The following is an 11,505-nucleotide window of genomic DNA, read 5'->3' as shown; positions in this document are numbered from 1 at the left end:
ATAAAAAAAAAAAAAACTCCACCACGTCAAGAAATGTAGGCCTACAGTATGTTCTTCTTTGTTAAATAAAAACACCTTTTATTATTATTATTATTATTATTATTATTATTATTATTAGGCTTTGATTACATGCCTGTGACTGAGTTGTTACCATAGAAACGATCATGTATTAGAAGAGCGCGTTAATTAAGCGCATGATGGAAAATGAATGAACGCCTTCTTTGAGAATTGAACAGCCCTGTGGCGAGGTGAAATACTTTCCGACGTTCAGCGTTCGTCCCAAAATTTCTCTCCACCCCAAACCCCACCCAAACGTGCACTAAAATCCTAATGAATTTCACTACCGAGACGCTGCATGCGCACATCTCCATTCCCACTTCCCGACATTTCCCTTCCATGTCCATCATTTCAGCCACTCATTTACGCTGTTCCTGGATTATTTGGAGTTGGAAACTCGAGCCAAATCTGGCAACCTTGGGACGCACAGGCAGGCTTCCTCCTTGCCAGTTTCCACACCACTCTCTCTTTCTATCGCACGCGCTCCCGCCCTTCATAACGCGCTTCGCTGCGCCTCGGCGCTGAACTCCACAATTCAGCGCGAGACTAAAGAGGATGAGAGCTGAAGTCAGTGAGCCGGCATCCAAAGCTTCTTAACGGCAGCAGGTGGAAGGAGGGAAGGAGGGAAGGAGGGAGGAAGTCCAAGAGGAAAAGGAGGAGGAGGAGGAGGAGGGAATGTGTGGGAGTGTGAGTGACTGAGTGCGTGAAGAAACCGGGTACCGAGACGCGTCCAGGTGGACCACTCACTTTCTCCCCGTCATCCTACCTGCACTGCGCACTGCTGCTGTATTATTATAATAATAATTATTATTATTGTTATTATTATTATTTATTATCATTAATGTTAAACCAAGTTCAGAACCATGGCCCCGTTTTGTAGAGTCGACACGGTGTAACTGGGTCTCTAGGACTGAAGATGACCAGAGACAGAGCCGGTTTGATGGACCGGGGACACCAAAGGACCGGGTTTTTCCTTCTCGCGCTCGCTTTCCAGGCTCTGGTAAGCACTAAGCCCCGCCGCTTTAAGCGCTATTTTCGGCTGCATCTTAACCCAGGCTGGACTTTACCTTTTCTACTCGTGCTGCTCTCTGGATAGAGTTCTGTAATACAGTGCAACCCGACCAGATATTCTTTTTAACGTGCATGGAAACATTGTGCATGAGAGCTGTTCTCAGAGCCACCTGTTGTTCATTGGTTTCTTTGTTGCACTTGTTGCTCGTAAGGGCGGTGTTGCCTGACTGTTCTGTGCTGTGATTTATATTTTTGATTCTGCTCTAAATAAAGACAGTGATGCATAAAACAGTTTCTGTGCAAAAGGAGTTCATTCGATACAAGAGAATTTTCTGGCTAAGAATGGCTGTGGGTTGGGGTTTGTTTCTTTTTTTCGTGTGGTAATTTTGTTACAGCAGATAGACAGATTGGATATATAAAATATAAGGTGACTTGGGGTGTTGCACCAACCTCCAGCGACTCTGTTGCCATTGCATGACTTTAGATTACGATCCTGACCACGTGCCAACATTTATCAGCTAAATATAAGACCGCAGTGAGCCCAAATCCTGTCAGTTGACTTGCTCTGGAAAGGAAATGTTGACTAGAGAATATTCTCACAGCCGTCTATCAGTGGGTGTGGAGTTTTCATAGTAGTATTAGTACTGCAGCGACTTTCCGTGCTCTTTACACAGATCCTCTCCATGGAATTTTGTACTAGCAGATTTATTGACAAGAGCGAAAACGTACGGACCTGCAGTGCCCGAGTTCACACTGAGATCCTGAGCGTTTTACGCCACTCAGACATGTTGTCCAGTGTGCCATACCCCAGCATACGCATTTTAAAGCATTAATGGAAATATGAGGAATACATCTTGTGTAGTCTTGCTGCATTGTCTGGGTGAGTGAAGTAAATGTTGTCATGAGTCTCCATAGGGATCTGCTGTGTTGTGAGAATGACCTGACCGTACACGCTCCCCCAAAGAGCACGTACTTTCTCAGAAACCTGGCTTTATTGTTGCCGCCAGCCCGTCCAGCCCGGGTTCAGGTCTTCAGGTTTAAAGCCTGTGTTGTTCAGTGAGGAGGTCAGATCCTGACTGGGACAAAGCTTTGAGCCGAGAGGATGTGTGTATGTTCTGGAGCTTACTGCTGTGTGTGTTCATGCCTGGCTCAGTCCTGAGGGCGTGAGAACACTGCAGTCTTCCCTTGTACTGTTCTTCAGTTTGTTGCTCCGTGGGGCTCTGTTAAGAGCATGGATCTGTTGTATCGGTTTGCAACGAACAAGCTTCCGAACCAATAATACCTGTGTAACGCAGTTTATCAAGGTGTGAAAGACAAATAATCTTTGGTCAGCATTTTTATCTGAACGAGCGGGATAAATATGACTGCAGATCCATCTTTTTAGTATTTATGATAGCTGCAGGGCTGTATGATGTAAGGCTGGTTTTAAATATACGCTGCCATGTTCTCTCTCAGGGTCTGCTATGTAATTTGAGAGAGCCATAAAATAGATGAAAGAAGTGACCAGTTACTCCAATTGCTCGTTGTTTTACCCACAAAAATACAAAAAAAAACCAATACCATTACAGTCCAGGTACATTTTTGTTCAGGTACATGTGCCCTCAAAGGAGCAGCCATCTTTAAAGGAATACTCCCAACATTTTCCAGCTTAATCTTTATCCAGGGCATTTACAGCATAAAGATCCTCAACATTTCTCTGTATTGAGAAAAGGACAGAAAAAATGGTTTATCTATACGTATTTCAGACAAACTTTAATCTAGCATTCCAGCACTGGAGAAATACAGTAAAAACCTGATTTCATGACGAATGCGTACAGACATGAACAACTGACGGAGACGTAGATGGATTTTGTTTGATTTCGTACAAATTTAGTCATTAGAAAAAGTACGAATGCTGGCCCCTCCCCCAACTCTAACCTTAATTTAAATCTATTTCATTGAATTTTATCCGTGCAGCTCTTTTAACAGTAGATCATTGTAACGTTTCATACAAAAACGAGTCGTACTTAATTGTTACGAACTTGCAAACTGTGAGATTCATTCGGTTCTCTGGCGTTCAAGCACAATCGGGCTGAAATGGTGGCAGAATTGGTAAAGCGCTAATGCAAATTCTTCCATCTTACAAAGTAGTACAATCTCAAATGATGAATGATGCAGACTTAGAGTTTCATTTGCAAATACTTTTGACTGGGGATTGTATAAATGCATTGTACATCAATATCTATTTTGAATATATGTTTACTGACTGCTCTAACAACTGCGCTTCTGTTGTGAGTTTTGATTGAATACGTTTTCTGCTATGTTCTCAGTTCTGGGAAAGATTTAAAAACAAAAAATAAAAATGATTACTATTGTCTGCTCATATGCTACAGATGCGGTCGATCAAGATTGTTTTGGACTATAATTGGACCTTAAAGGAAATGCTGAGGTATTTCTTTAAGGCAAGACACTACAAGTAGGCAGGAACTTTGGTGTCACCACGACATTTTTCAGCTTTTGGATAAATTGTACCTGTAACATTTCGTCTCTGAAACTGTAGCAGTAGCAAAACACAACAGAAAAAGGTTTATTTAACTGTTTTTGTCCACCTGCGATTAAGAAAGTCTTTAAGCTCTGCCCAGTCCTCATGTTATACCCATGAACAACAAGAAGTTGGGTTTTATTTTATTTTTTTTACTGATATGCGTATACTGTATTTATATACAGCCATAATATTAAAACCACTGACCGCTGAAGTGAATAACATTGATTATTTTGTTGCAATGGTGCCTGTCCAGAGGTGGGATATTTTAGGCAGCAAGGGAACAATCAGCTCTCAAAGTTGATGTGTTGAAAGCAGGAAAAATGGGCAAGCGTAAGGATGTGAGGGACTTTGACAAGAGCCATATTGTGATGGCTAGATGACTGGGTCAGAGCATCTCCAAAACAACAGGTTTTAAGGGGTATTCCTGATATGTTGTGGTTCGTATCTACCAAAAGTGTTCAAAGGAAGGACAACCGATGAACCTGCGAGAGGGTCATGGGCGCCCAAGCATTTCTGATGGGGAGCAAGGTTAGCCTGTCTGGTCCGATCCCAGAGAAGAGCTACAGTAGCACAAACTGCTGAAAACATTAATGCTGTCTATGATAGAACGGTGTCAAAGCACACAGCGCATCACAGCTTGCTGCATATACATCCTTTATAAACCATACTAACTAGAGTGGAAACACATTAAGACTATACTATATTTTTTATTTCCTCAAAATAAGTTTTTTTTTCTATATTCAGAACCAAAATCTTACAGTTTCTCAGTGACCTGCATTCATGAAAATCTTACATGTTCTTTCCTGTCTGTGATTAGAAGGATATTACACAGGAATTTCCTAATCATTGCTGAATTTACGTTAGATTCGAATTGGAGAATTGCAGCGAATATTTTATTCTATAACAGTACGTGGTATTTTCTTGATTGAACAATAAAAAAGTCCAACAAAGATTTCCCCTAAAGTTTTTTTTTGAGACTTAAGAAAAAAATAAAAAAGTTCCAATAAAAAAACAACCTCTAAGGATAGCAGCAATAATGATTTTAATATCTGTAGGTTTTATTTTAAAAATTTTTTATGATCTTCCTCACTTGTAGTGTCTTATCTTATGGTCTAATTACATAAAATTAGGTTAAAAGATAAGCTACACGCCATTTTGCAAGGAAATAATGGTGCAAAACATAAAGTACCTTTGAGCATTTATACCCTCTCTTTGACAGTATGAACTCCAGACTAGATTAGATTTTCAATGGCTCCTGTGTTGTGTATAATAGGCCAGTTTTAATGGATTATAGAGCAGCACTTGTCTTCTGTTGAGCTTTGGAAATCAGTACTCCGTTAAGAATTTGATGATCTGTTCTTGGATATGTTTCTTACTTTTAAACAAATGAAAATAACTAAATAGAGATCATCAGCATTTCAGGAACTTTCTCTATTCAAAACTAATGCTAATTATCGGGCAGTGATCTGTGAAAGAAAGTTCATTCATTTGGGTAAGGATTTAAAAACTGATGTACATTATTATAAGGTGCGTAGCAGTTGGTCATTTTGTCCACTGTCTCGGGCTGGACAGTAGTGTTCCTTCTGCAGTGTTTAATGTTCCTGTGATGCAGTTCCATGAGACAGAGAGGGAGTGAATGTGCTGAAACACAGGTATGTAGGGAATGACCCTGGCGGAGGATGGCAGAAGAGGAAGAAAGAGGATGTAGAGTGATGGCCAGTGGTCTATCTATGCCCAACGTTTGATGTGTTCAGGTTTTAGGAGCAGGAATGGGACAATATGCCGCAATGGAACAATGGAAAGACAGTGTAGGCATTCAGCAGCTTCACTGGGACGGGAGTCACAAAGAGAGACGAGGCACCACCGAGTCTTACTGTCCCACAATACCCCAAATTCCTTAAGAGAGAGAGAGAGCGTGTGTGTGTGTGTGTGTGTGTGTGTGTGTGTGTGTGTGTGTGTGTGTGTGTGTGTCAGTTACTGCTAAGCATGCTACCAGTTCTTTTAGTTAAGCATTACTCAGGTGTTTGATATACCCTATTTGAACTAACCTTAGGAAGGTTCTCCACTAGATCTTTTGGCTGTGGGGATTTGTGCTCATTCAGCCACAAGAGCATTGTTGGGGTCAGGCAGGGAGTCAAATAAGAATTTCTGCTGCACAGTTGAATTCCAATTCATCCCAAAGGTGTTCAGTAAGGTTGGGGTTAGGGTTGGGCCAATCGATTTCTTCAACACTGACCCAGGCAAAACATGTCTTTATGGAGCTTGCCTTATGCACAGGGGCATTGTCATGCTGGAACATGTTTGGGCCTGTTAGTTCCAGTGAAGGGAAATCTTAATGATACAGCATACAAAGACATTCTATACAATATCGTTTGAGTAAAAAAGTGTATATATAATACACTTAAGCATTCTTAATTTTGTATCTCTGTTGGAGCCCTTAAATATTATATGTCAAACCCAGCAACATGACGGCTTCCTAGCAGTTGAAAGCTTGTTAATTAATTACCCAAAGTGCATAGTGGTACATATGGGTCTCCTGTATGCGTTTTTGGATTCGATTTAGTAGTCTCCGATCGACTTTCAGTCCCTCCAGGATTTTGCGATTTTGAGATTGCAGGAATGAACACAAAACCAAGGAACTCCGCGATATTTTGGAGGAGCTCGCAGTTTTTTTTTTCAAAATTACCACAGATTTTCTGTAGATTTGCTCCAAGACGCTTCATGTAGCGCCATCACAACGCACATTCAGCCAAAGTCCTCTTCGATTCACGTGCGTCGAACATGAGTACAGCTAGAAGGTCTCATTTATCAATAAACATCACTGTGAAAAACAATTTCGTGCAATCACAATTCCGCCAATTCAAGTGCAATTGGACTGCAATTACCACATGCAGTTTTGCACTCGGTGCACTAATCCAACCTTTGAACAGTGGGATTAGTTCAACAAACAGACTTCATGTACAAACCATAATGAGCTTTCTTTTACTTTCACACTATCCGTTGTTACCCAGATGAGGACGGGTTCCCTTCTGAGTCTGGTTCCACTTAAGGTTTCTTCCTCATTTCATCTTAGGGAGTTTTCCCTCACCGCCGTCACCAATGGATCGCTCAATTGGGATAAATCCACACACTTAAAATCTGTATCCTGTGTTTATATGTTTCTGTAAAGCTGCTTCGAGACAATGTCCATTGTTAAAAGCACTGTACAGATAAAATTGAATTGAATTCAAGTAGTAAAATGTATTTTTTTAAATGAATTTTATTAAATTTTTTATCAAGCCACAGCAAAATTGAGCATTCGCAAAAAAAAGAAAAAAAAAAGAAAGAAAAAAACATCAGGAAATTCTGTATGGACTGGATTTTGTCCAGGATCTGGGCTATGTCTGTTGTTCATTTGCGAATGATGATGAGGATGATGTAGATGTGAAAAAGTCCTTGTTAACCGAACCTAACCTAACTATTTTTATATCAGCGCAAAAATATGAAGTACTTTTTTTTTTTTTACACACCAGTTGTTTGCCCTTTTTGCTAATATGCAATTTATGATTGTTGCATCATTTTATTTCAATCATTACCTTTACATGATCCAAATCATCGTGTCAGTACACCCCTATGTAAAAGACTTGCTTCTATTCTGTTTAACCTGCCCCTTTGTACAATTATTCTCATGTCTGGTTAGTTTACAGTAAATATATAAAACAGGGAAAAATGCATTTCATTCATACAGATGGGTGTGAAGCACCAAATGTAGTGGTATACACATAAAAAAAACCCCTAAATGTCAAAGTTAATATTTATATGTTCTGTACGTGTGCTGTTTTCAAGTATGTTTTTAGATTTTTAGCCAAATTATTAAACCACCACATGAAAACAAAACACGCTTGTCTTCCTTGTAAAGAATTGTGGAAAGGTAAAATATATCAGGCCTTTAATGAATTTGAATTGATATGTGTTGGTATTTCTAAACCCGTAAGTGCTGCCATTATTACTGCATAATAAGCCAGGCAAAATGTTACTGATAATAGAGGGTGTCACGAACGGGTGAATTAAAAAAAGGTATACTTATGAATAATTAACTGATATTAGAGGCTTGATTAGACTGGTACTTCATCACCATCAGATAAAATACAGGCTGTAGTGTGAGCATCCAGAACATCCAGACGTGATAATTTATTTTCCATCATTTATGTTTCATCATCGTTAATCATAATCATTTCACAGACGATAATTGTTTTATTTAAACTGCATCATCATTAAAGTCTACTTTCTCTCTATGAGAGGTTACTGTCTTCTGCCTTAATAGGACGCTATGCATTTCACTGTAATTGTATAGCGTGTGTATCATTATCGTACTGTTTTCATGGACTGTGTACGTGCCAGTTTTTCTGCTATTGAGAGTCTTAAGGGCACCATCATCTAAGTGGCACCTGATCTGACCCTCTGCCTCTCTGTGGAGCTTATTAGTTGAAATTGTGTGTGTGTGTGTGTGTGTGTGTGTGTGTGTGTGTGTGTGTGTCTTCACCTCCCCATCTTGGAAAATGAGAGACGAAAAGGAAAAAAAAAGAACTTATTGCACAAAGAATAGAGCCACAGCTAGTTCCCAGCTCAAGCGAGAAAGAGAAGAAAGGAGCGATGGAGAGAGCATGGGCAAAAAAAAAAACACGAGTGAATGAAAGACAGGAGCCATGTTCCCAATGTCTGCGATCCCTAGGGAGGAGTGGAAAGAAAAGAAAGGAGTGGTACTGATACCAAGAAAGAATAAAAGAAAAAAGAGCACAGTATAGAAGGGTAGGAAATAGCTGCCACAAGGGAGGATATGGAGAAAGAAGAGAGGCAAAAGAGACCGGTTGTGTGAGGGGGGCAGAGTATCCAGAGGGGGAAAACGATTGAGATGGATAAGGTAAGATGATTGTACAGATAGAGACAGGGCTTATAGACGAGAAGAGGATTGAGCCTGTCCGTTTTGGACAGAGCGATTCGATTTTTCCGCCACTCTTCAGAGTGTCTCAGTCCACTTCTTTATCTGCCTTTAAAACTAAGGAAAGTGTGTTAGGAACCTTGATAGAGTATAGGTTAATCCATCACGGACATTTAAACGGTTTCATTTTGATTGGTGAAGTGGTCAATGCCAATAATTCCCTTTTGTATAAGTGTGCGAGGTCATATATTGTATAAAACATGAAAAAATATAAATCTACACATGCACATTTATAGCAATATCCATCCATCCATCTTCTGTACAGCTTATACTACACAGGGTCAGAGGGAACCTGGAGGCTATCCCAGGGGACATGGGGTACAAGGTGGGGGACACTGTGGATGGGGTTCCAACCCATTGCAAGGTGTCCCCAACCCTGGAGGTGTGAGGCAAATGTGCTAAACACTAAGCCACCGCGCCCCCCATTTATTCATGGAAATATGTTGTAGTTATAATCAAGAATCCTTATCTATTACTGGCCATAAACGTGTGAAGAAAGAGAGCCAAGATGTCAATTTAAGTAAGGTCTGGTGTAAGGCTGCTTTTATAATAGAGATGTACGAATGACCTGAAATTTTGGCTGACCGAATTTTTTTTTTTTAAACTATTGTACATTTGAGTCAAAGAGTCAAAATGTCAAACAAATCTGACCAAAAAATTTACGGTAACATAGTATAACTTACCAGTTTTGGTGATCCCGTGCCTACTGTGACATCAGATTCCTGTTTTTGGCTGGCAGGACTGGAACCCAATGTATTCTTCTACTGTTGTAGCTCATCTACTTCAAGGTGCAGTGTGATGTTCATTCTGAGATGCTTTTCAGCTCGGCACGTTTGTAAAGAGTGGTTTTATGAGTTAGCGTACCATTTTCCTCTGACCTTTCTCTTCAACAAGGCCTTTCTTCCCACAGAACTGCTCCTCATTGGATGTTTTTTTTAGTTTTTCACACCATTATGTGTAAAATCTAGAGTCTATTGAGAATGAAAATCCAAGGAGATCAGCAGTTTATGTATATGAGCATTAACTCAACCTCTTGACCTGTATATGCATGATTTAAAGCAGTGCACTACTGACACATGATTGACTAGTTGGATAATTTTATATGCCTAACAGTAACTTTTTTACAAGTGAATGATCCCAAGTGAACCATGATTAGAGGGCTCCTATCAGTCTTCCGATGTTAGCCATAAAATGATTTCCTCTCCAGTTCAGACAGCTAGTATGTCTTTGCCTTGTTAAATTCCTCTCTTTTATTCCTCTCTTTTCTCTTTTCTCTCATCCAGGCTGTCCATGCAGTCGGTATGTTTGAGCTGCAGATCCGCCAATGGCAAAACTCTTTTGGCATTCTACAGAATGCTCAGTGCTGTGACCTCCAGCCCAGCGGGGGACAGCGATGTCCTCAAAGTGACCAGTGTGACACCTTCTTCAAGGTCTGTCTGAAGGAGTACCAGGCTCGTGTGGCACCCACGGGCACATGTACATTTGGTACTGGCATAACGCCAGTCCTGGGTGGGAACTCCCACAGCATCCATCGTCACGGGCCCGAAGCAGGCCGGATCGTCATCCCATTCAAATACGCCTGGCCGGTCAGTCCGACTTCATTGTTTCATCATGTTATGAATTACACAGAGCCAGTACAGATCATACAACTTGAACGTTGTTGAGGGATTTCTTAAGGGCTGAAAACTGTCTTGGAGACGTGAAGTTGTGTCTTTTGTACATTTCTGTCACTGTGCCAATGGTGGGCTGTCTCAAAGTCAATTATTAAATCCAATGTGTTGTTGCTAATAAGTCTTCCTTTCACCTGACCCTGTTTTCGGTTCATGTGAAATTGGGATGGCGTTGATAACTCTGTGTTGATTATGTGCTGCTCTGCTGTGGTAGAGTGGTGTTGTCAGCGCTTGTCTTTAATCTTATAACATTCTTTCACCTCACGCTCATTGATTAGTCTAGATGGAGGTAGGGAATTGTATAAGAGAGGGGGACTCGGCAAAGAAGTGTCCAGACCTGTGTTTAGGGATGCATCAACACCATTTTTTTTCAGATGGCGTATGAATACTTGTAGATACCAATACGATACTGATATAGAAATTACTATTGTAAACCTACTTTGTATTGATCAATCTATATACCGAGGAACATTTTATTTTCTCAGTTTAGATAGTGTTCATATGGACGCACGGTGGCTTAGCACATTCTCCTCACACCTCCAGGGTCGGGGGTTCGATTCCCACCGTGGCCCTGTGTGTGCAGAGTTTGCATGTTCTCCCCGTGCTGTGGGGGTTCCACCCCCAGTCCAAAGACATGCATGGTAGGTTGATTGGCATGTCTAAAGTGTCCGTAGTGTATGAATGGGTGGGTGAATGTGTATGTGATTGTGCCCTGCGATGGATTGGCACCCTGTCCAGGGTGTACCCCTTGTGCCCCATGCTCCCTATGATAGGCTCCAGGTTCCCCGTGACCCTGAAGGAAGGATAAGCGGTATAGAAGATGGATGGATGGATGGATAGTGTTCATGCACTTTGGGTATTAGGATCATTCTTTATACCATAAGTTACTTCATTTGTTCATAATTAGCTAGCTACATTAGTTACCTTGAATCAAGTAGGGCTGAGAAACATGGGTTTTGTATAACTCAGGAAAAGTACTTCTATAGTACAGCGTTCATTAAAGTATGTTTTAAAATCCCTTATTGTCATGAACTGATATGAATTGGCGCATCCTTTCCGAGTGATAACTTGACGAAGACATGTAGCACCATAGTTTTTCCTTTGAGGAATAAATCTCAACAGTCTAAATGACAAAAAAAGAACCCTCAGGTGCATTATTGACATAAAACCGTCCTTATCCAATCGAATATTGACATCTGCTTGCTATGAATCTCTGTGCTTGCATGCTTATCGGTGAAGTAGAAATGATTCTACGTAGTCTTGAG

At 40.7% G+C, this 11,505-nt stretch overlaps 1 protein-coding gene across 3 annotated transcripts in view; it reads left to right on the top strand.

Annotated features, from left to right (window-relative positions):
- The first annotated feature begins 354 nt into the window (after positions 1-354).
- The window catches only part of LOC108264789 (protein jagged-1b), a 59,251-nt gene continuing 48,100 nt past the window's right edge, over positions 355-11,505 (top strand). The window contains exons 1-3 of one of the 3 annotated variants that reach the window (XM_017466656.3): positions 355-843; positions 938-1,057; positions 9,854-10,156. In XM_017466656.3, the coding sequence (XP_017322145.3) occupies positions 974-1,057; positions 9,854-10,156 (387 nt within the window). In that variant the 5' untranslated portion in view covers positions 355-843; positions 938-973. Of the gene's footprint in view, positions 1,058-1,673; positions 1,949-9,853; positions 10,157-11,505 lie in introns of those variants that run through there. The other 2 variants (XM_053678133.1, XM_053678134.1) reach the window with 2 other exon arrangements.

The sequence above is a fragment of the Ictalurus punctatus genome, chromosome 4 (genome assembly GCF_001660625.3).
Source record: "Ictalurus punctatus breed USDA103 chromosome 4, Coco_2.0, whole genome shotgun sequence".
NCBI classification, from domain to species: Eukaryota; Metazoa; Chordata; class Actinopteri; order Siluriformes; family Ictaluridae; genus Ictalurus; species Ictalurus punctatus.
This window is presented reverse-complemented; position numbering and strand designations above follow the sequence as displayed.